Below are 24966 nucleotides of genomic sequence, written 5' to 3' on the forward strand. Positions count from 1 at the left end.
AAATGCATCCCCTAAGCTATCTGCAGGGTGTTACAGAGCAAAGTAAAATACCTAAACTTAAGGAGAGAGTTAATGAAAATTCTTCATTATGAAAGTCTATTTTCAGGTACTAGCATAATCAAGTTTCCCATGAATCACTGAAAATCTTATCATATTACCTTGGAATGCCTGTGTTTTGTTGAGATACTGGAGGAATTAAGGGGATTCCTTTTTCTCCAACTGCCCAAGAGACACTATTGGATACTTTCCCAGAGGTCATTAAAGTAATTTTGTTGCTACCATCAGCTTCAAAGGAAAAGGACACACCTACCAAGGGGAAAAAAAACCAAAACAATACATTTGTGCATTCAAACACAATGTATAAACATTTTTAAAAGCCTTTCTGAAATAATTAGTCAAATAACCTGTCCCTTTCTATTAATAATGTGAAAATAATTGTGCTGCATGCTATAGAGAGGGACTCTGCTCTCCAAAAGGAGCGAAAGATTCCATTCCACCTACAGAAAGGCTTTCCATTTTGGGCTGGAAGGAAAGGCTGTACCTTGAAAGCTATGCCAGGTGCTTTTTTTCCCTTCACAGACGCACACTATGTAAAATTTCCAGTAGTTTTTAGATGCAGCATACTGTTATTAGTGAAACAGAAACTCAAGGGTCAAAAGAACTATGCATGACTGAAAAGTCAGTCCTGAAGCTCTGTGACACACAATTGTATGTGCAGCCATCATGGTCAACGGCGTGTACACGTACACTTGTTGTCATAATGCTATTTTACCACATTTCTTTCCTCCACAGTTTTCAATTTATTCTTCTATTCTACTGCTAGAAGAAGTACTCTTTCAATACTTCTTCTAGCAGAAGTACTCTTTCAATACTTCTTCTAGCAGAAGTATTTCATATATGACAAAGTCAATCATGTCATGATGCTGCTCAGACTTATTATATAAACTTGAAAGTTCCACATTCTACTATGTATTATTCTTGTTTCCCCCTTTCCTCTCTCTCTCTTATCTTTCTGAAGTACCAGGGATAAAATGTACTACAGTATTTCAACCAAGCAAATAGAAAGACAAAAATTTATTCTGCCTATACATTTACACAGCCAGTTCTTCAGCAGCTTAAAACATAAAAAATCAATGGAGCTATATGGATTAATACCATCTGCTTGGTCCATGGTGTCACAGGCCTGATGAGTTCAATACTAAAAATAACCCAATTGCCTATAGCTAGTGGAGCTCCACTAATACTACAGGCCAAACAACAAACATATTTTTATTACATACAGCTTAAAATTAACAAGAGACAAAAATTCCACAGCAAGCTTTAATAATGAGAATCATGACTATGATGAGAAACATTGAGATGGGAAAGACTGAAAGTCCCTACCACTCCCAACTCCTTCATGGTCCAGCATCACACGCTGATTGCTGCTGAACTCTACTTCTTCTATAGGAGCACTGCCTGTCAGAACTGTAGTCTCAGGAACAGGTATGAACACTTCAGCCAATAAAGTGGTACTGCTTATACCCATTGTTTCATATATCTGGAAAAAAACCCCACATGGTGACAGACACAGTAAAAAATTTACATAAGTATTTCTCGAAAAGCTGAAAACGTGTTGTAAGGTATTTGGACAAAAGGTTTTACTGACTTGAGCATGAAATCATTAAAGGCAATTTTTACTTTGTAAAATATTTAATTAGCAGACATTGCAGCTACCAGCAGCTAACTTGGTCTGAATTCTTCTTAGTAGATCCTACTTATATATATATACTTAGTATATTCTACTTAGTATATCCTGACTCCTGTGTCCAGTTCTGGGCTCCTCAGCTCAAGAGGGACAGGGAACTGCTGGAGAGAATCCAGCGCAGGGCCACCATGATGAGCAGGAGAATGGAACATCTTTCATATGAGGAAATGCAGCAGGAACTGGGGCTGTTTAGTTTGGCGAAGAGGAGATTGAGGAGTGATCTGATTAACATTTATAAATATCTACCAGGTGGGTGTCAGGAGGTTGGGACATCCCTTTTTTCTATAGTAGCTAGCAACAGGACAAGGGGTAATGGGATGAAGCTGGAACACAAAAAGTTCCACTTAAACATAAGAAAAAACTATTTAACTGTGAGGGTGACAGAACAGTGGCACAGGCTGCCCAGAGGGGTTGTGAAGTCTCTTTCCTTGGACGTCTTCAAGACCTGCCTGGACATGTTCCTATGCAACCTGATCTAGGTGAACCTGCTTCTGCAGGGAGGTTGGACTAGATGATCTCTAAAGTTCCCTTCCAACCCCTACCATTCTATGATTCTACTCACCTTGCCAGTGCACTTGAGAAACTCTAGGCTTTCAAGAGCATCCCTGTACAACATGCAACTACTTCTGACACTCACTAGTGTCAGGTGAAGATGCCAGAGTGGATTCTGCTTCACTAATTTCCCCTGATTTCTCCATTCAGATGTTTTTAATCCACGAAGATGGTATTCCTTTTCCCTTTTAATTTGTGCATTACATAAATGCAGAGGGCAAGGTGTATACACCCTCTCCTGAACCACTGGTGATGTTACCTAACAGAAGTCATCTAATGGGAGAAGTAAGATCCTGACCCTGAAGTACATTGTATTGGCTCTGAAATTTATTCATGCAACTCATTCATTAATTCATACTGGAATAGGGTTGGGGAGGTTTGACTTAACTGCATTGTTTATCAAAACAAGAGCAGTCAGGGATATTTCTAGCAATGATGCAACACTACCATAGAGAAAACCACAAGCATTACGGCATATTATGCATACAAGCATGACTTTTCATATTATCTCTTTAAAAGTTACTATGATAAATCATTATCTACCTGTAGTTTCAAACTCTCTGGCCAATTGAATATTTGTAAGTTGAAAATCTGTCCGAAGTGAACTCTGAAATCTGAACTTATGGGTCGGGTAACAGTCCTTGATACTTCTTTGGAGTTGAAAAGGACTTTCATAAATGCTGAGCGTTTCTTCACATCATCTCGTCGCAAAACTTCTGCTCTGTAAATGTGTCAAACAAGCTGTCATAGAACTTCTAATGGCATTTTTATTCTTTGGTCATTTTTAATGAGAACCTGATTCCTCAAGACGAAAGAGAAGTCACCTAAATATACATAGTTTTCCAGACATTTTTTAGAAGAATACTATTATTTAACATTATTGTTCTCAATATAAAAATATTTTTAAGTGGACAGGTCAAATTTTCAATCCACTGAAGAAACTTTTGTATAAAAGGAGTTATTCAGAGAAATAAAATTGCCTTCTGCTCTCTTCCTCCAAAGCACAATAAATTATATCAATCTGGGTTAAGATTTTGAAGATTTTAGTCACTGGGAGCAGAACAGCCAAGCAACATCCCTTGATGAAGCCATTTGCTGAGTAACTGTGAAACAAAGTAGTTTTGAAATGACTAAAATATGCTAGATGTATGTTAAATTGCATGTGTCAATGTGGCAAGCAACACAAACAAATAAGTTTATCTCTTTTATCCACAGTGAAATCTCTGGTTTACTCAATGATTTCTTTCTTTTCCCTTTGTTGACTACAGCACAGACCTGATGTAAAGGACTAGCTAGTGAGAGTGGTGCTGCCTGAAGTGACCTAGACTCTACACTGAAAACAACTTCTTTATATATACATCATTGTTCTATGCAGATGCTCTGGGAACGTCAGAAGGTTTAAAAGGAACGTGAAGACAAGCATTCTCCAAGCTCACTATATACAAGGTTACAAATGACTTGAAAATGAAGTTATATCAGCTTCAGAAGATTTATCACTAGGCTGAAGGGAACAGTAAGCACGTGCTTCTGAAGCTGTACAATAAATCAATTAATAAATAACAGCAGAAAGTTACAAAGAAAGTAATCTGCAGGCCAACATTTCTCTTACCGAGGACAGAGCTCCGTTGGAGTTACGCTTCCTGACAGGACCAGTTCAGGAACGAGAGCAGGCTCCCCAGGTTTCCTTCTGCAGTTGTTGGCTTTTTCTCTAACCTGCTGCTCTATTTCCAGGCTATTGACCATTTTAGGTGGGATGGGTTTTACACGTTCCTCACCAAGATCACAATCTTCTTCTGATTCTTCTTCTTCGTGAATGCCTCTCTTCTTCTTTTTCTTCTTGGACTTCTGCATATAAAAATAATTTATGCTCCTCCTGAACTTGTTTCAATCAGTAGTGGTTTTTCTCTTGCTCTCTTGATTAACAAGTGATAAATATGTACAAGAAACAACTGTATAATTTTCAAATCACCACTCATAAGAATTCCCTACTATTTCAGATGCAGAATTCAGCAATGCATTCCATTCACACATATCAAAACCATAACATGCTTCAGTACAGACTTACGGATTACTTTGAGGTACAGCTTGCTTGGAAGCACCAGCCACTTCAAGTTTTAAGTCACCATAAGCAAAAAAGGAAGTGAAGAAAGCAAACAGTTTCTACTCAGTAAATGAAGTATGTAACCAAAGAACTTGCTTACATATTTTTATTAATAGTCTTCATTTCTTGGCCCAACTTTGTTACCCTTTTTGTTCCCGTATTTCCTTTAAAATTTATCTAGTCTGTTCTATTTCTAGTGTCTTCCTTAGATACTTGTGATCTAGGCTAGTAAGAGACCAACATCAGTGGATAACCAAAAAAGTACATTGAGTAAAATAAAACACTTCTGGGCATGAAGGAAGGTTTGTATAGCACTGTTGCCTCTGAAAGGAAAGAACCACAATCATCTCAGCCTCAAGACAGTTTCTGACTAACACTACAAAAGGCTGGTGAGAGCAGCTTTGGCTGCAGCCATCAACCACAGTGAAGGTGCTTGTGAAGGCATAACTGGCTAGAGCTAGTTGAATGGTTCCCTTTAGGATCGATGCCCAAGACTATTAGCCTTCACTTTAAAGTTTACATATATTAATCTTATCCTACAAGTGAATTGACTTGTGTTCTGATAACAGGATTTCCGAATACCTGTAGATCAGCTTCCCCTCAGACATTTTAAGTGCCTTCCATAGATGCTGCATGTACGTGAAAAGACTTTCCGTGAAAGCATCAGCAGATGCACTAGATTCCTGAAAATTGTATTTGAAACATTTCCTTAAAGTTTATTTTGCTTTGTTATATTAAAAAAAACAACAAAGTGTTCAAAGTGGGAAGTAATTATATTTAAGTATAACCACTGTTACCTCAAGCTGTACAGTATGTTGCCACATAACTATGAAAGCAAGTCTGGTTTTGCTGGCACTGCCACAGGCTATTTCAAAGATCAACCTGTTGCAGAGTATTGTTCTAGCTTCTGTATTTGTCAATATCCCCTTGAAGCATGACTGAGACCTTGACAGATTATTAGTAATAAAGCTTTTTGGAGGCAAAAGGCTAGAATATTGATTTTTTTTTTCCAGTTTTGGTACATTCCTGAACATAAATTTACATCAGGCGACATCAGGATACACGCCAATTATTTTACTTCACCACCCAAGCACACATATACACACACACACCCCATTTTTCTTTGTTAGAAGGACATGGATTTCATGGGAATGCTGCAGAACTATTGAATTTAAATAAAGTAGTACTGAAGTGCTGAAAATCAATAGCAGGAAGACAACAGTCAACAAAAAACCAGCACATTTTAGGTTCCAAAGAAATAAGAAGAAGAGTTTTTCCCCTGTGAAGGTGATGGAGCACTGGAACAGGCTGCCCAGATGGGTTGTGGAGTCTCCTTCTCTGGACACATTCAAAACCCACCTGGATGAGTTCCTGTGTGACCTACTCTAGGTGGTCCTGCTCTGGCAGGGGGATTGGACTTAATGATCTTTTGAGGTCCCTTCCAGTCCTTGAGACTCTGCGATATTAATTTCTGAATTAAAAATAATTTACTAATAAATTCTAAGCAGACAGAATGTATCCAAATGCATTACAAAACGTATGCTTAACTAGCATGGAATTGATTTTTTTGTGTATTACAAAGACAAATTTTCAACATATTTAGTAATACTTTTCCTTTTTGTGAAAATGAATGATGTAAACAAACCTGGGCCTTCCTCCAGGATTTCCACTCTTGTAGCTCAATTTTATACTCTTCCATTTTCTTTTCATATTCTTCCATACATTCTTCTAGTAATTCATTTATCTCAGCCTGAATTTCTTCTTCATATGTCTTTTCATCTAATCTCTGATCAACCTCTTCCCTTCAAAACAACAGTTATCAATATGTTGCATAAATTAACATAAGGGCTACAAATTAAGCCTGTAACATATAACCTAAGTCTACTTCTCTGTTAATTAATTATATCAATTGTGTTGCATTTAAAAATATTAGCATAGATAGTCTAAGAGTAGAGAGCAGATGGTTACTGTCCAGAATTTCTTCTTTACTCATCAGCCTGTAAAAAATACTTTCTGTTATAGTAATTACTGTTAACATTCTTTGTTCCCCAAACTCAAAAAGAACAGTGCCAGGCTCAACCAGTGTCATATACTACTCAAATTCTTACTTTCACATCCTTCATATCAGAATTTTAACTTCCCAAATTGACTCATCTTATTAAAACTCTACTGTTGGCAAATGAAGTACAAAAAGTATTACGAAAACATACTTCCTCAAGTAAAGTTTGAGGGGTGTGTTAGTAAACTTCTGAAAGTCACGTAGGGATTTAATTTGTTTCCAAACTTTTATGATGGTCTTGAGCAACATTCTGTCTTTCTCTTGTTCGGCATCACGAAGTCTTCTGGTTTCCCTAGAAATATATATACATGTGCAAAGAATCAATCAGAGCTGTATAACTCTGTGGAACAATAGAGTGAAAACTTGTGATACCAAAAGCCAAGTGATGTGGGTTTCAATTTGATTGATGGCTGCAGTGGTTTAAATCTAAGGAGCATAAAACCCAGACTTGAAGACGGCAGAACTTGATTTCCTTCTGTACTCTAGTCGCCTGCATTTTAGAGAATCTGACTTCAATTACAATTCATTCTCTAGAGATCTCAAAAGTTTTCTGAAATGCTTAATACAGCTGTACATCATTAAAAACATTTTCAAGTCAATTCATGTAAACAACGGCCCAGGAAATCTGCATTGCTTCTATGAAGTAACACTCATTACAATCGTGCATTACAAAATATGTTTTAAACCTAACATGCTTCTAGGTCCAGTAAAAATGACTTGGACAGATGAAGCAATGTAGTAATGTATGAAGTAATCCAAATCCTTTGACAGCCTTACAAGATTCTTTATCCAAACAAAATTAAGAGTTTGGAGATTTTTTTTCCTCAGAGTTGGTATTTCACATTTCCAACCACTAATCTGTTTGCAAGAGAGCTATTCATTAGCACTTTTCATGACCAACACATACTTTCAATGTGAATGTCTACACATCACAAGCACAGACTCCAATACTATCTTGGTAGCTAAACGTGCCTAGCAAAGATAAGGTGGTTTTTTTTAAAACAGATATTAACTAACACATTACTACTTGGAGTATTCAGAGAATGTAAAAGACAGGGAGGTTCAGCCAGAGATGAGAGAAGAAACTCATCATACATTAAAGGCATAAGTAAATTTGGTAAAAACAATAAACAAAGAAGAAATACAGACTTTCCAGAAAGCAATGTGAGTAACTTCTCCACTTCATTAGATACAAGTTGGAATATTACAAATGCATGCAGCTTAACAACATTCATCTTCCAGACAATGCTAGAAAATAAAGCCTAAAGACATGTGGAATATACATCTCAGTAATTACACTTATCTAATGTATTCATTTTGGAAGCTGATCTTTCCGTAACGAATCACTTCTGATAAAATACATCAGCCAGCAGAGCCTGAAATCTGAAAACAAATCCATAGCATATCATAGAATCCTAGAACAGTAGGGGTTGGAAGGGACCTTTAGAGATCATCTAGTCCAACTCCCCTGCAGAAGCAGGTTCACCTAGATCAAGTCGAACCAGAACATGTCCAGGTAGGTCTTGAAGATCTCCAAGGAAGGAGATATCACACCCTCCCTGGGCAGCCTGTGCCAGGGCTCCCTCACCTGAACAGTGAAACAATTTTTCCTTATGTTTAAATGGAACTTTTTGTGATCCAGCTTTATCCCATTACCCCTTATCCTGTTGCTAGACACAATAGAAAAAAACAGATGTCCCAGCCTCCTGACACACATCCTTTAGATATTTGTAAATATTAATGAGTTGCCCCCTCAGTCTCCTCTTCTCCAGACTAAACAGCCCCAGTTGCTGCAGCCTTTCCTCATATGAAAGATGTTCCAGTCCCCTGATCATCTTGGTGGCCCTGCACTGGACTCTCTCCAGAAGTTCTCTGTCCCTCTTGAGCTGACGAGCCCAGAACTGGACACAGGACTCCAGATGAGGCCTCACCAGGGCAGAATAGAGGGGGAGCAGAACCTCCCTTGACCTGCTGGCCACACTCTTCTTGATGCATCCCAGGATGCCACTGGCCTTGGCCACGAGGGCACATTGCTGGCTCATGGTTAGTTTATTATCAATCAGGACTCCCAGGTCTCTCTCTGCAGAGCTGCTCTTCAGCAGTTCGACCCCCAGCCTGTACTGGTGCATGGGGTTGTTCCTTCCCATAACATATGAACATATGTTGGCTTCTTCCTCAGCAAATGAAGACAATAGGGCTGAAATTGCTAATTTGCAGTTTTCTGTGTTCAGATGACATTTCTTCCTCAAAGTGATGGAAACCTACAGCCTTGATCTTCAAACAGGAAAGAATCAGTTATCTTACTGAAGAGTGGAGGAAACTGATTATTCTCCACACTATATTCTCCCTCATCCATAATTTCTCATGAGTTTACTACACTGACCATCATAGAAGTGGAATGTTAAAAGAGAAACAAGGCAAGTCAGATTTTTTGACCAACATATGTGGTCCAAGTTAGTGTTAAATACCACAACAGTAAAAATTCCTGAATCCATCTAAGTCTAATATGTGGAACAGCTTCCACCAATAGAGCTTATTCAACACAGATCTCATTGATTTCAGCTGAGTTTCTCTTGATTTATAATACTAGTGTGACACTGAACTACAGTACTCCAGGCCTAGAAAAATACTTAAGATACCCAGAAGGAATATTCTAATTAGAATTAATCATCAAACAAGCCTCAGGCCTGATGCCAAAATCCAAGAATCTCATTCTCGCAGTGAACTTTCTTATTACTACTCTCATGTTTTTCTGGTGAGAGCTCCTGTTTGAAGGTACTGAATGGTAACTGCACATCTCCTGCTCCTAGTCCTCCAGCAGATGTCTTAAGAAAATATCAATAAAAACTACTCCTTTTTTAACAGAAGGAAGATTTTGTCCTTCAGTATAAAATACTACATTCTAGACTTCTGTGTCTATGTCCTGCACAGATACCAATGTATTATGAAAATCTGAAGAAGCAATTTTCAAACTAAGAGCAGTGAGTGGATGTGTAAGTGTAAGCAGAATAGATATGAAAGCTGAAAACAGAGTTGTATTATAAACATTACTGTATTACCAGGTGACTCATTACATCAGTCTAAAGTTCTGCCTATTTAAATTAAGACATTATTGATTAATTTCAGATTGTGGAAAACTTTCTGATTTTTATCATCCACTAGTTAAAAGGCTGTTCAGCATGGATCTCCAAAATAACCTAATTTTTATCATACTGCTTACATTTACAGCTCACCATTGTCCATCTGCCAAGAACACTAACTTTCATTACCAAGCCAAAAACTGTAATATATTTTTACTACCCCATTACTGGCCAAGAACAATAACTGTAATCTTGTAAAAGAAAACTCTACCATTTCATGTTTATTAACCCATTGGCAGAAAAACATCCAAAATACCTAAGAATGGGAAATGAATCACAAATACTTGAGTAATGAAGAAGAAGATGGAAAAAACTAGGGGTATTGGCTGCTCAAAAAATTACATCACTTGCATTGTTGTGAGAGCTTCACACATCCAGCTGAGGTCTACTGAAACCTTATTTTAATTAAATGGTAATTGTGCAAAACACACCAGTAAACAGTTACTAAATCATTATTAAAAGATAATCAACTTAGACAACTTTTGAATCAGGATTTTAGCCTAAGCTGTATTTTGTTCATAATGTTCTTTACTCAGCTTATCAGTAAGAACTCTTAAGCCCTCAAAATTCTTCTAGAGTCATTTAGAACAGAATTTAAAAGCCTGACATGAATCATTTTCTGTATCAGCATGGAAATGAAAAACGGAATATAGTTTTAGAAACCAATGATTTCAGGAATCCGTACTTACCTGATCTCAACTTTGTATTCAGGGATCCTCTGTTGTGATACAGGTCTTGGAACACCAGCACCACCATCTATGCTACATTTCACAGCATTCCTGAAAGCATTCAGCTTAAACAAACAAACAAACAATTAACAGAGGGTTTGACAGTTATGAAACACACAGTATAAGGCATCTCAACATGAAAAAGCCAATTACTACACGACAGAAGACTCTGAATTGTCTTGGTTCTGTATTTACAGGGTTTTGCCACATCTTTGAGGTGTTGACTCTTCCAAGACGAAATTCTAATTAGGATCCCTGGACACACAAGGGAGATTTACCGACTTTGATCAATGTGAAACATCTAAACGAGGGGGAAAGATTGATCTAGGGAGTATTCTGAAAGCTCAGGACTCAAAGAATTAGGGCAAAAAAGTGAGTCTGCCAAAAAATACCTTCTAAAAAAGTTATATTTGTGTTGAGGAAGGGCCACTAAAGGTAACTCTAGAAAAATCAATAAACAACAAAAATGAGTGGACTGTGGATTTGATGAGTCCCTTAGAGAAGCTGGGAACCTTGCAACAAAGCATTTAAGCAATGTCTAATGACAAAACAGAACTGGGAACAATGGTATGGCTCAAACACACTTTTCTCAACTTACTGTTGAGAAAAGAGGCCACACCTTGAACTAACATTTGATGATTGGCATCAAAAGATTCCAGGGAAGATGAACACCTAGTTCAGGAGAACACAAAAATATCTTTGGCTTTGAAGACAACAGAATGTCAAGGACTGGCTAGGAGAAGAGAGAAAAATAAGCAAGAGCAATATGATAAGAACTACAATTTTAGTTATTAGATTGCTGTAGCTTTCCTTAAGGACAGCACTGAATGTAAAACCAGAATTGCTAATGGCACTGCAGGAAATGAGAGCAACTACATCCAAAGTGGAAGCAATTAAATTACAAATCAAGCAGCAAAGATTAATTTTCAACAAATCTATCAAACTAGTGAGACAATATAACTGGAAAGCAGGAAGTATACAGCTGAAAACCTACGTGGGCAGCCACAAAATGAAACTCAGCCATATAAAAAAAGACAACTAAATAAATTTTGAAAAAAAGAGTAACTGAACACATGGAAAGCTGCTAGTACCATCTGGGGCACAGAGAACATGTTTTATAAAAGGAGACAGAAAGTGTAATTTGTTTAGCCTGTCAAAAAGACGACTGGAAAGTGACACGTTTTAAGATACAAAGGAAGGGAAAAGGGAGAAAGAGTTGTTTAAGGCTTAAGCACAAGTTGGCTGCAACACTGTCATTGAAAGAACAACTCTTAGAGAAGACAGGTTTTAGAACTTCCTCTCAGCAGCAGAGTGTTGGCTAAAATACCTGATTGTTAAAATCTATTTATGAAAAATACATTACGTAGTTGTCTACAGTACTGGCAACGTATTGTGGACTGACTCAGGAAACCCCTTTCCACACACAGGTTTCTTTAATGCAGGCATGGAAGACCCAAATGTACTATTCCATCATTTAACAGGAAACTGAAGCCAATCCTTCAAAACGAATGACAGATTAAAAGTATATTTTTAATCTACTTTTAAATAATTATTTAGACACACTATTTCATATCTGTCCAGCATTACAACTACAACCTAATACTTTGTACCAAAAGTGTCTGTATAGCACCTACTGATCCTATTCACACTAACATAAAAATAACTTTGCATACAATGGTTTTTTCTTCCTTATAGTAGCACTTTAAGGTAGAAAAATCATTATCTTTAATTTATGGAAATCTGAATTTATAGGTACTTAATCAAATTCAAGAGACCAGTCCTACTCCAAAGGGCTATGTAGTATTTGCCTCACATCAGATGAACTGTCATCCTTTCAGATTTCAATAGCATTTAAAAATGTTTTAAAAATATTCTCAAAATTTATAACCCTGATGATATTAGAATTGTAGAAAAAGTGTCAAATGTGCATGTACAAATTCACACCAGAAATGACCATCACCATTACTTCCATTGTAGAGATGAAGGAAGACTGATGGTATGCAGAGGGTAAGCAGCCTGGCCAAGGCCATTCACCAAGTTAGTAATGGAGACAGGAACAGAAGAGCCTATGTTCAGCCTAGGGTTTTGCCATGTCATAAGAGTAACACAGCTAATGTGTCAACATTATGCATTTAAAACACAGCATCTGTCACAAATATATACACAGAAATGAGTCATCAACTTCTGTAGCATTTTGTGAAGTCAAACTGCTTCCTTTTGCTTTTAATCAATAACTGAAACCAAACTTCCCTGATGTCCTTCCATCCTTGAATATTGGCTTTTCCTGTTTGCCTGTCAGAGCTGCTGTACACAATCCTGTAAAGTCTTACCTGTCATTCACTGGAAAACATTCTGGATACTCTAAGGGATACTACATTAAATATTATTGTGTTCTAACAATTACATTCCCTTTACTTCAGAATCTACACGGAGTTCATTTTAAACAGAAGATCAAAGAAATTCGCCATCTTAAAAATGCTGTTCTACACTGAACACGCAGCTATCTAAGGTGAAACACTTACCTTATAACAAAACACCATTCATTACATACAATTAGAATTTCATTACTCCACTCTGAAGAAACAAATTCAGCTTTTACCTTAAACTGTCACAGCACCATCTCAATCAGCTATGATGACGGAACAGAAATACCTTATCTGTGAGATGTTTGGTAAGATTCTTCTGTTTTCTTGCTAAATATTGATCATATAACTGAGCCAATTTTGCTGCTAACACATGTTCACGGCTAAAACAGGGATGATGGGTGAATATCAGTCCAGAAATATCAATATCCAGTTGAAACGGTCCCTGAAAATCTCCAGGTCCAACAAGATATTGATTGTCGGCTGTCATTTTTATTGCCTGAAAGCAAAAGAGAATAAAATAGAATTACAAGCCCCCCAAAAAACTACCTTGAAAAGAGATTCTGTGACAGAAAATGATCCATTTCACATTGCCTACATCTAAGTACTGAGTATTAAACTGTAAAGCCTTTTGTAGTAACATCTTTGCTATACTAACAAGTGGGTGGCATAAAACCACCTTGGGTATTCTACACAACAGAATTCTGATAGCCCAAATGAGGCTGAAATAAGAAGTCATCTGCCTGTACAGCAGGACTAGTTGAACAATGAAGGCAAAGACACTCAACTGGAAAAACAAAAGCCTGCTAGTTCTCCTTTTACCTGTTTATTTAGTATCGCTTTATTTCCTCTTAGAATTGAGCTATAAGATAAAAAGTTCAGCTCTCAGAGGGCAGCTCTCCTTGTAGACCATTTGTATTACGCAGAAGAAGAAATATGTCATTTGCTTCCCCATTCCAATGTCAGGGAAAAAAAAAGAAAAAAAAAAAATCACACCAGCAAAACAAATGGAAAGCATTCAGGATCAAAGCTTGAAGAGTCTGTTTCAACCTAATGCAACCAAAAGCCTATCTGTGGCTTATATCCTCAGGCTACTGAAATTAGAAGAAAATTAGCAGTGCTTTCTGCCTGACTACTGCTGCTTCCCTCTTAAAATTCTTCAGAAGTGATTCATCACAGACATTTTGGTAACCCAAAAGATTAAGTTGCTTCTTATGTAGCGTTTGTTGGAATCTCTTCCCAAGAACTGGGAAAAGGAGGACCAAGAGGAGAATTCAGCTGTTGCATAGCTCTTACAAGGCTGGTATAATGGCCACAAAACACACCAAATTCACCTGATCCTTCCACATTCAGTTTCTTATCAGAGTGTTTAATATGACAACCTGTCATGAAAATCACAGCTTTAAATTCCTCATGCTTTAACAATTTTTTTGCCCATAAAGGACTCTAATCTTTATGTCTTACTTTGAACACCGATTTGGGTATTTTACATGTCACTTTTCATTTCAATGTGTTCTTGCAACATAAGCTCTCTTGGTCTAACTTCACTAAGATCTAAGCAACAATCTCTTTTCCTGCATGCAGAAACACCCTGCTCGGATCTGTGATACTGGATGCATCCTGAGAATTGCATATTTTTAACCAGCATCAATTAAAAGGCAACATTCAAATCTGTATCAGCAGCAGCAGACAAACATTTGTGAATCCCAAAAGAGCATTCGAATTTAAAGTCTAAAAAGTCACAGTTTTCCTAAAGGGGTAATAAAGTGCTAACAAGCAGAACAATTAAAACTTGCTTAATGATTGCTGGATGGTTTTAATTGAAACTTGTTTGAATTGTACAGACTGCTGCTGTTTGACAGGGTAGGTATGGTGTGGTTGAGAGAAAATCAAACCAAGCCAAACAAAAAAGCTCTGAACTGATGCAACACAACTCAAAAGTAGTTACTTTCTACATGAACATACTACACTTAAAGACTTATTTTGGATGAGTTTCATCACTTTAAAATAACTATCATGAACATGTCATTCAATTATTTATCTCAAGCTGCAGAGCTCTCTCCTGATCACCAAGTCTGTCTACCAGCTCCTACCACAATGAGCTTTATACACATACTAATATAGGAACTACCCTACTCTGGCATGAGAATATCCAAGGGTGCCTCAGAGACCTGAGTGACTCACAGAATCACAGAATGGTAGGGTTTGGGAGGGACCTTTAGAGATCATCTAGTCCACCTGCCCTGCAGAAGCAGGTCCACCTAGATCATGTTGCAGACTCACAGACTTGAAGGAGTCTGTCATGGACTGACAGTTTACTATTTTAACCAGTACTGTCAGGTAAATGCTTCATTCTTTTGTACGCATCATGCTTACAGAAAAACGTAGGTAAAACATACTTGAAAAAGTAGAGCACATTTAAAGACCAGTTGTAGAACACCAAAAAGCAGTTGGTACTCATGGCTCTTAGCGCATAAGCCTTCAACTTACCAAGGCTTCTGGGGCTGAATTGGGATAGTGGGTGTCAGGAACCATGTATAAGAAACATGCCTACCTTTCTATACACTGTTTCAAGTTCTGGTGCAATGTCTTCTTGCAATGAGAATATCAGAGGTCTAGTAGAAAACTGTTTGATTGGATTAGGCAACGCCAAGACTTTACCATCATCACCAAACCACCCTTTTCCCTTTAAAAAAAACACATAATTTGATTTTATTTCTTGCTTTACATAGAAATCACTTGTAAATTTTTAATTTCTATGAAAAACAATCACAGAATAGAAAATTACTATGAACTGTTTGTGTCCAAATCAACCCAAACCTTTCTCAGACACCAAAATGCAATCTTCAAGTATGCCACAGGTAAGTTTGAAATCAAAAGGCCAAGAGCTTGCTCAGACTTTAAATTCATTGGTTTGGGTTTTTTTTCCCCAACATTCAGTGTAATGGATTTGAAAGAAAAAATTCAACACATCAGTTAAATGTTGTTTCCTGAAATCACTAAAATAGAAAGAGCTGTAATGTTTACATGAGAGCTAAATGGCAGATCAGAGAGCTCATTTATCAAAGCATCTCTCAGCTCTTCTAGTCCACAACCTGACCTAATTAAACAGCATCTATGAAAGCAGATGAGGTATCTTACACACCAATTGTTATTCATGGCTTCACATGTTAAACATTATCCTAATTAATTTCTCTGCTCTCATGACCTTGATTCAAGAACAGCATAAACCAGGGCTGGCCTGCCCTCTTATTCCCATACCTGGTTTAAGCTGACCCTAGACCCAAACATTGATGAGGTATCACAGTGAAACAAATCAGAAAACTAACTGGGCTTAAGTTGGTCAGTTAAAAATTTTAGATCCAAATATTCCCAATCTGATTCACAAAAGTACCTCTCCTATCCCACAAAGAATTAATAGACTTATAATAAAATATAAAAGGGCAGCTCCTGTAGAGTAGCTTAAACCTAGACTAAATTATACAAACCGTACTGTGTGTAGGCGGATACTACATAAGAATATATACAAGCCACCTTCCCAGGTGCTTCATAAGACATTCTTACAAAACCTATGGGCGTTCTAAAACCACTCCAGATAATCTATGCCAATATTTAACTATCCTTACAGTCTGATCAGTGAATTTCCACAAGTCTACTACTTCACATTATCTTCAGTGAACACAAAAATCAGCCATTCTGTATTGATTCCTTTTGTTATCATCTTCTACCAGAGAAACACAGTGCCCAGATCTTGCGTAAGTCTTCATGCATACCACTAACTCTCACAGCATTTTAAACAAAGTAATTTATCATTACTCCTATTGCAGTGGCAACAAAAGTCTGGCCTAGACAAGTGAAGTGATTTGTTCCCCAGCAGGCTACAGGCACAGCCAGGAAAAGAGCAGTTTTCCAAGGCTCAATCTGGTGCTCTGACTATTGGCATACATTAAAAATACTCGTACAAAAATCCACACTTCCTGATGCCTAATACTGCTAAACATTTTAAAGATGAAAGCCTCATATCACCATGACCATCTCCCTATTTAACAAAACAAAATATTGACCAGTATAGAGTTTTAAAAAGACATCTAAGAAAATAGTGGTAACTTACTTGCTCCTGTCTGAGAATTCTGTTCTCTAAAATGTTTTGATTAGACTGTGATACAAAGGGCCTCTCTCCTGTGTAAAGACCCTCATCTTCAAGGTACCGAGGCTGCATGTCTCTAGGAATCTTCTCAGAAATGGGCACTAATGAGAAATTAAAAAGAAAAGCATGTAAAATGTCGTACAGATGTAGTTCTAGTTAATTTTTTTTTTCCTAGTTAATTAATTTTCCAAAATTCTATGTCATTCTTACAATGAACAGTGCTGCATATTCAGCAGTGTCAGAAAAATGTCCCTAGGAAAAAAAAAATAAACATAAAACCAAAAGAGGTCCTTCATTTATCAGGAAAGATCCACAGTTTAAATGTATCATAAGTGTCACAAGTCTTCTAAACAGACAACTAGGCATTTCCTCATCCAAAAATACAAAATGAAGGTTAGTTTTAATGGTTGCCTGCCCAACTGTGTAAAAAAGCTTTAGCAGCAATAACTGACTAGATAAACATTTCTAAACATTTCCCATATAAAATGACATTTCAAATGAAATTAATCTGAGCTACTTTTAATAGCTTTCTTAACTACTCTACTACAAAACATGGAACATGCATAAAAAGTCATATTAAAAAAAAGACCAATAACAGCACGTGGAATTCTTTCAACCCTGCCTGTAGGATTACTTCACTGCTGTCTATGGGCTCACTATTTTTCAAGGAGTAATCTCAAAACAGAGAGGGATTATACTGTGGGTTAAAAGAGAATCTATCCCATAAACCAGAACACAGTAGATCACCCTGGAAGCAGTCAGAACTAAGTTACTACACACAAAAAAGCAGAGGCCTCCACTGTGAAATCTTCTGCCACTGCACCACAAGCTGTGCTAATACCACTCTGGTACAGACCACCAAGAGATTAATTTCTGTTTCTGCCAGTTCAAATATTAAATAGTAAGTGATATTACAAAGCAATTTCTCAGCACTTTGCAGTCCTAGGGGAATAAGGTCAGGCACATGATCAATGTTCACTGTTTCCTATCCACAAAATCATAGAAAAGGTTCCCTTGAATTACCAAGGGTATTCTTATGTCACTTACATGGCTCTTGACAGACTTGTGGAAAGAAAAAATGCAGATGTGGCTAAGTGAATAAACAGTGGAAGTTATAATGTGCAGTGCATGAGCACCTAAGGGTGTAGAGAGCTGAAGATGGCACTAAGGTAATTACCCCAGAGCAACTGACCTGCCCTGAGTTCACTTGCTACTGTACCAGCTGGTGACCTGCTGAGGTGTGCATGTTCCTAGTTAATCCATTTTGTCAGATTTTCAGACTTGACTGGATGATCAGTGTCAGAGAACTGCAATTAAATATCTTGCTACTGCCAGAGCCGGTGTGATACAAGATATTTCAGCAGATTAAAGGCTGACATGCTATGCAAAATCCAGGAAGAAAATGGTTCTTCATACCTGCTAGCTTGCTGGGAATGAAGAGAAATTCTTTTTCCTTTTTCAGTTGCTCAGAATAGCTTTCACAATGAGGAGGTTCCATTACTAGAAAATCTTCATCTCTCTGCCCCATAATAAATAAATCATCATCTTTAACCAGGCATACATCGTCATCCTACAGTTTAAGTGCAAATGGCTCTGTTAGTTTGCCTGTTCCTTAAAATGGACAGCACTTGAAAGTGTACTTTCAGAATTTTTAAGGAAACAAAAGTTGCCATTTTGTATTAGATGACTGAAATGAATTCAAGAAGTCTGAATAAAAATATCAACATTTATTCTATAGCTCACACCGTTTCATCCTCCTCTTGCTCATCCTCGTGGGCTTCTACGCATTCCTCTTCAGCCTCCTCCTCTTCATTTAATTCATTCCTTTTTTTGGCTCCAGACTTCACACTTTCTGGTTCAGGATCAGAATTTAAGGTAAAGAAATTATATGATTCTTCAGCGGAGGGAAAATCATTTTGGAACTAGGAAGAGAAGACAAAGGTACATTAATATGACATTGATAAGAAATTCAAGGCAAGTGAAGATATCTCTTCTATGAGTAACAGCAATAACAGAATGAATAAATTATTATGCTGTGACAAGTATATATCAAAGGGAATTCAAGCAAATGCTGAAGCCGACTGAAATTTTAAAATGACACGTGAAACTTTCTCTTATTTTAAAATTACACGTGAAAGTTTTAATTGCTATACTATTACTTCATAAAATATTTTTTGCAATGTTTATTTAAATAAAGTTTCATTTTAACCAGCTTTTTGCTTTAAAGAAACAATCCATGAACAAGATATGCCAACGTTTAAATTCTGGCCACAATGAAAATATCCAGGTGAATGGATATCTGTTAGAAGTAAAATTCTAACAGAATTTTACTTCTGAAAGATCCAGGCCCCTTTAGTGTTAGAATGAATCCTCTATGAAAAAGAATTAACAGTAGTATTTTGTGGCTAATAAATATCAATATACTAATCTTAATTGCTTCAATTGCCAATTGGTGGCATTCAATAAAAAGGATTTAAACAGAAAAACATTTTTCCTCCAAGCTCCAGTAATTGTGTCCAGATGGATTTGCTTGATTTTTTTTAAAAAAACAAATGACTCAAAGCCATCCTTGTATTTCATGAACACTCCCTTTTTATACTTCAAAGTTGGCATACACTGTTCATGAATTTTAAAATGAAATAAAGCCTTCTCCACTGTTAGAGACTGAATTCTGTCTACTTCTTCAAAAAGTAAAAGTAAAAAACCATAAAGTTTAAATACAAGTTACTGATATGACTAATGTGGATATTATTAATATCAATATCAGTTACCAAAATGAAGAAATTGATACCTACTCTTGATTTTTGCTTAAGTTTTTTTACAGAATCACGAAACTTTATTTTTGATGGTAATTGGGATTTGTCCTCTTGCATCTCCCTGAAGTTATCACTGTCAGACTGTATAAAAATATATACATGTTATAGCATACATTTACGGATAGACAAAAAAAGACCCAAATAGCTGAATAAAGAGATTAGATATTGCATTTTCACGGCAAAAGAAATAACAAAAAAAGAAACACAGTCACTGTTGGAACAATTACACTGATTTTACATTTCTTTTAAAAGGGTACCATCTAATGATTATTTAACTTCTTTCTCCTTTGGGTCATGAAATCATCTGTAGAGTATCAAGAAATGATTCAGTGCATAAACGTTACTCTTCACTGCTGATGAGATCACTGTTTCTGCACTCCCGCAGAAACAAGCAACCACACGCTAATCGCCGCAAGGGGGAGAAACGTGATAGTAAGGCCAGATTTTCCCAACCGCGGGACTAACAGACGGCACAAGTCGGGCGGCAGCAAGGGTGCTGCTGACAGACACTGCTGAGCAGGGAAGGCAATCGAGGAGCTTAAGGCTAACTTTTCATAAAGCCCCTGCTTCAGTCTGAAGAAACATCTGCTATTAGTCAAAAAAGACCCATTGCTTGGGTCCTTAAATACAAACTTTTCACCAAGAGGGTTGTCAAGCACTGGAATGGGCTGCCAGGGAGGTGGTGGAGTCACCATCCCTGGAAATATTAAAAAAAAAGACACATAGATGAGGTCCTGAGGGATATGGTTTAGTTTAGGGATGGGCCTGGCAGTGTGAGGTTAGTGGTTGGACTTGATGATCTTAAAGGTCTTTTTCAACCGTAATGATTTTATGATTCTATGAAACTTGATTATTTATTATCTCTATATTATTGATAGGCTTCTCTAAAACTCCATGGATGCTACTTCTCTGCCTGTTCTGTCTCTACACAGAGGTCACTTAAAGTTGTATTCTTAAAGTTGTATATCATTGTATCATATCAAAGTATCATTGAGGTTGCTTCAGGCAGTTCATTTATGTGCTTTTGACTGATTTTCATGAGGCCCAGACAACATAAACACATTTAACAGTCTATCTGATCTTCCTCTTTGTAGCCTGAATTCTTAGATTAAAGGAAGAAATTTCTCAAATTCACATCTATTCAAACTAACTTCAAAATAACATCACAAAGAAAATATCAAACCCTGGCAATCTGATTTAAACCCTGGCCACTTATTTAAAAATACTTCCCATGTGTGTAAATAAGGCCAGGAAACTAAACTAACACACAGCAGGTTTCACACAGACTTAATACAAAATTAGTAACCAACTTCAATAACAGTATCAATTTGACATTTTCTTAATACAAACCTATTAAAACAATACTGCATAACTGAAAGCTATGACTTCAGTTTTTATGAAAAAACGATGCCAAAAAACTTTGGCCACAGCCTACATGATTAGGTGATTCTCCCCTAGACAAGCAATTTAGCCAGGCTAATTCTTATTGTTTGGAATTCCAGATAAAAATGTTACTGCCATATGCTGTTATTTCCTGCATACACACATTCTTTGGAACACATTTTCTACTGGCAAGCAATCTACTTTGTGAATTCTGAAGAATATCTTGGTGCAAGTTCTGCACAGGCATAGCTTCTGTTATTTTTTTAATACAAAATTCATTTTCTAACAAAGAATGTGCTCGTAATAAAAAAGCTGCATATGCAAGAGTAACAATGACAGTACAATGACGTGAAGTTAACATCCAGCTTTTAGCAATTACACTGTGCAAATTTATATGAACCTATAATACAGTGGTCTTTTCTGTTACAGTAATTTTTAAATGCTTCACATTTCATAACTTCTAAAGGCTTCAAGTTTTAAACGCTTCATAGCTTCTTAAGCAACAGAAACTATAAACTTGTAAATGACAGAAGTTTCACATGATGGCTATACTATAAGGAAAGCAAACTACTATTGTTAAACATGTATACTAAATGCAGTAACCAGAAAGGTTCCTTCCTGGTTATGAATTCAAATAATCGTATAATTTTGATCCTATTAAAATAAATTACATTGATCTTGAAGACTATGTGCAGTCTTTGATCTAGTTCATGTTTCATATTCATTTGCTCGTTATCAGAATAGCAAGACCCAATGCATCTTCTTACCACTTTATCCAGCCTCTCTTCTGTTTTCCTTTCTCTGACGCTTTTTAAACGCCTTGGCCGTGGACTAGGGTCTCCTTGCAATAAAGTACTTTCTGCTTTTGACTAAGCAAATAAATGAACAACAAAGCAAAAACCTTAGCTATAAAATAAATATAACAAGACCAAATCTACAATAATTCCCAGGAACTCAACAACTGATGCATGTTTGTGTTAGGGACAGACTCTTTTAACTGTGTAATCAGCTTAAGTGATTTTACAGACCTAAATGTTAATACCTTTTATTAAACTGCACAGTAAACTTAGAAGGAAACCCATTGATTTCAGAATAGTGTAAGATTTATTTTTGAAGAAAGATCTGTAATGATTATACCATTTAAATTGTAGAACAATGACAACTGTTATATTATTACAAACAACTTAATCATAGACTTGCCTGGACATGTTACTATGTGACCTGATCTAAGTGGACCTGCTTCTGAAGGGTGGTTGGACCAGATGATCTCTAAAGGTCCCTTCCAACCCCTATCATTCTGTGATTATATAAACTTAAAAAAAAAAAATACAGCAATAGAAATACACTGGAAAATAAGCGCATTGATGAACCAAGTATTCTTTCAGCATCAGAAAGAAAAAAGCAGGTACCTCAATTCAGATTCCCTTCTAAGCAAGAAAAATGAAGTGGGTGATACTTATAAGACTGAAGTTAATCATCCAAGACTTCTGAAGGATTCTCACCCTTGCTGCTTTTAGTTTCTCTCTCATTCGTTCCCTAACAGAATATTCTGCAAGGCCTGCTCTTGATGTAGAAGGAACAGGTGGCAAGTCTGAAACAGAGAAAAATAAGGCAGCATGTTTAAATTAAGTAATTTGTGAAAGAATCTTAAAAGTTAAGTAACATAAAACCAGATATACCATACAGAGTCCCATATTACATCAAAAAGAACTTGCATCAGAAAATGTGAAGGAAAGAAACATTTTTTTTTTAGAATTCAGACCTTATAGACTATCACTTCAATGCCTTCAGCTGAAATGGAGCTACCTTCAATTACACACTATGAACCACCTTAAGTAAAGCATACATATGCTTTTTTTTCTATTAAAAATATATAAAGAATTACCTGGCATTGTTTAAGGTGTTAGAGCTGTCTAGATCTAATTTTGAATAGTACTCTAAATACTGATACAGATGTGACTAGAATAGTAAAGAATTTACAGACTTGCTTTCTGTTTCAGCTTAGGGCTTCCTGCTTTTGTAGTGACAACATATTAATTTCACTAGCAGTGTTCTTATGCCATAGCTCTAGTACAATCAAGAGAATACGATACATTTTACCTGTCCCATGTATGGCTGACAGTATCATCAAGTAATTTCCCATTCCCAATGTAAGCTACAGTCAGCTTGACTTCTGTCATCCCTCTGCTATCAACAGATCTCCTCCTCTAAGCTCAAGAGCAGTCTGTCCCCACACTCAGGAAGTCAAGCAAGACTCATAAGAGACTACATGAATGAACTAACTTAACTTACACGTGCAAGTAAAAATTACAAGAGATGTAAATGGAGACAGGTGACCTAGCAGGAATACTACAGCACTGTCCAACCATGCATGGATGGGCTTAGGAAAGCCAGAGCTCACCCGGACCTGAATCTGGCAACTGCTAAGATGTCCAACAAGATGGGATATTGCAGATGTATAACAGCACGAGGACGAAAGACTAAGAAAAATCATTTACCTGCTGTTAAATGGGCCAGGGGACCTGGTGAAAGGAGACAGAAAAAACACCCAAGTACTTAGTGTTTTCATCTCCGCTTTCACTGAACCAGGCTGTTCAACAGCCAGGCTGTTCTCAATGACGTCCCATGACAGAATAAGGGGCAATGAGTATAAACTGGAAAACAAGAGGTTCCAAAGAGATACGAGGAAGAATTTCTTCACTGTGAGGGTGATGGAGCCCTGGCACAGGCTGCCCAGGTGGGTTGTGGAGTCCCTTTCTCTGGAGACATTCAAAACCCACCTGGATAAGTTCCTGTGTGACCTACTCTAAGTGGTCTCGCTCTGGCAGGGGGGTTGGACTAGATGATCTTTTGAGGTCTTTTCCAGCCCTTGAGATTTTGTGATTCTGTGATTAGGAATACCAGGCCCCAGAGACTGTCAGGAGAGCCTGGGTCAGCAAAAACTTGTCCTCAATAGAGGAAGATCAAATAAGGCCACATTTAAATAAACTGTGCCTATGCAAATCCCTGGGTCCTAATGTGATGCTCCCATGAGTGCGAAGGGAGCTGTTAAACCTCACCTCAAGGCCACTCTTAGTTACCTTTAAAATATGTGGTGACGATCAAGAGAGGTTCCTTAGGACTAGAAGTGAGCAAACACCACTCCTGTCTTAAAGGAGGAGAATCTGGAGACCTATAGGCTGTTTAGCCTCATCTTGATGCCCAAGGTGACAGAACAAATAATCCTGGAAACCACTGCCAAATATGTTAAGGACAAGACAAAAACTGGGAGTCATCATAATGGATTTATGAAGGGAGAAAAACCTCTATCTGACCAATAAGACAACTTCAGTGATAAGGTAACTGGGTTAGTGGATGAAGGGAAAGCAGTGGATGCTGCTTATCACTGTTTCCTGTAATACCCTTATAGAGAAACTGATGAAATATGGACTCTTAAGTAGGTGGAATGAAAATTGGCTGAACTGTTGGGCTCAAAGAGGTGTGATCAGTATAGTTAAATCCAGCTGGAGGCCATCACAAGAGTTATACCCCTGAGGTTCATTTCAACCAACGAACCAAGAAAATCCCACAACCCACTCTCCAACCCCAAGAACTGATCAAAACTCTGCACCCTTCAGGACCTGCTGATCCTGTGAAACAAACAAATCTGAATTTTAAATCAGTGGCATACATTTAGATTTTTTGATACACAGTAAATACCACGTTTAAACACAATGTCTTGAGTAATTATGTGATTACAGAAACAGATAATTACTATTTGTTGCAGCCTTTGAACTGATGTGCCCAAAAGGCTCAGGCTTTTCTTCCAGAATTAAAACTGAATTCGAGCATATCTTTGATATTAAAGGACTGATACCATACCTCCCCCTTATCTTCCACATATCAGAACCTCTCAGATTATGATTTCTTCAGATAGATTTAGTAAATATG

The 24966-nt window shown here is 37.2% G+C and overlaps 1 protein-coding gene across 5 annotated transcripts in view; it reads right to left on the minus strand.

Annotated features, from left to right (window-relative positions):
* Positions 1–24966, minus strand: part of LOC104552306 (C1q and TNF related 7) — a 121506-nt gene that overhangs the window by 28906 nt on the left and 67634 nt on the right. For 4 of the 5 annotated variants that reach the window (XR_009818482.1, XM_061993404.1, XM_061993403.1 and 1 more), the window contains exons 2-16: positions 22539–22627; positions 21804–21905; positions 19633–19734; positions 18583–18759; positions 18254–18407; positions 16802–16938; positions 15245–15376; positions 12980–13189; positions 10289–10392; positions 6611–6751; positions 6046–6202; positions 3909–4144; positions 2843–3020; positions 1384–1540; positions 159–306 (exon numbers count right to left, since the gene is read on the minus strand). Coding sequence is in view for 4 of the 5 variants with exons in the window: in XM_061993404.1 (XP_061849388.1) it covers positions 159–306; positions 1384–1540; positions 2843–3020; positions 3909–4144; positions 6046–6202; positions 6611–6751; positions 10289–10392; positions 12980–13189; positions 15245–15376; positions 16802–16938; positions 18254–18407; positions 18583–18759; positions 19633–19734; positions 21804–21905; positions 22539–22627 (2224 nt within the window). In the remaining variant the exon portion in view is untranslated. Of the gene's footprint in view, positions 1–158; positions 307–1383; positions 1541–2842; positions 3021–3908; positions 4145–6045; positions 6203–6610; positions 6752–10288; positions 10393–12979; positions 13190–15244; positions 15377–16801; positions 16939–18253; positions 18408–18582; positions 18760–19632; positions 19735–21803; positions 21906–22445; positions 22487–22538; positions 22628–24966 lie in introns of those variants that run through there. The other variant, XM_061993405.1, reaches the window with a different exon arrangement.

The sequence above is a fragment of the Colius striatus genome, chromosome 3 (assembly GCF_028858725.1).
Source record: "Colius striatus isolate bColStr4 chromosome 3, bColStr4.1.hap1, whole genome shotgun sequence".
Taxonomy (NCBI): Eukaryota; Metazoa; Chordata; class Aves; order Coliiformes; family Coliidae; genus Colius; species Colius striatus.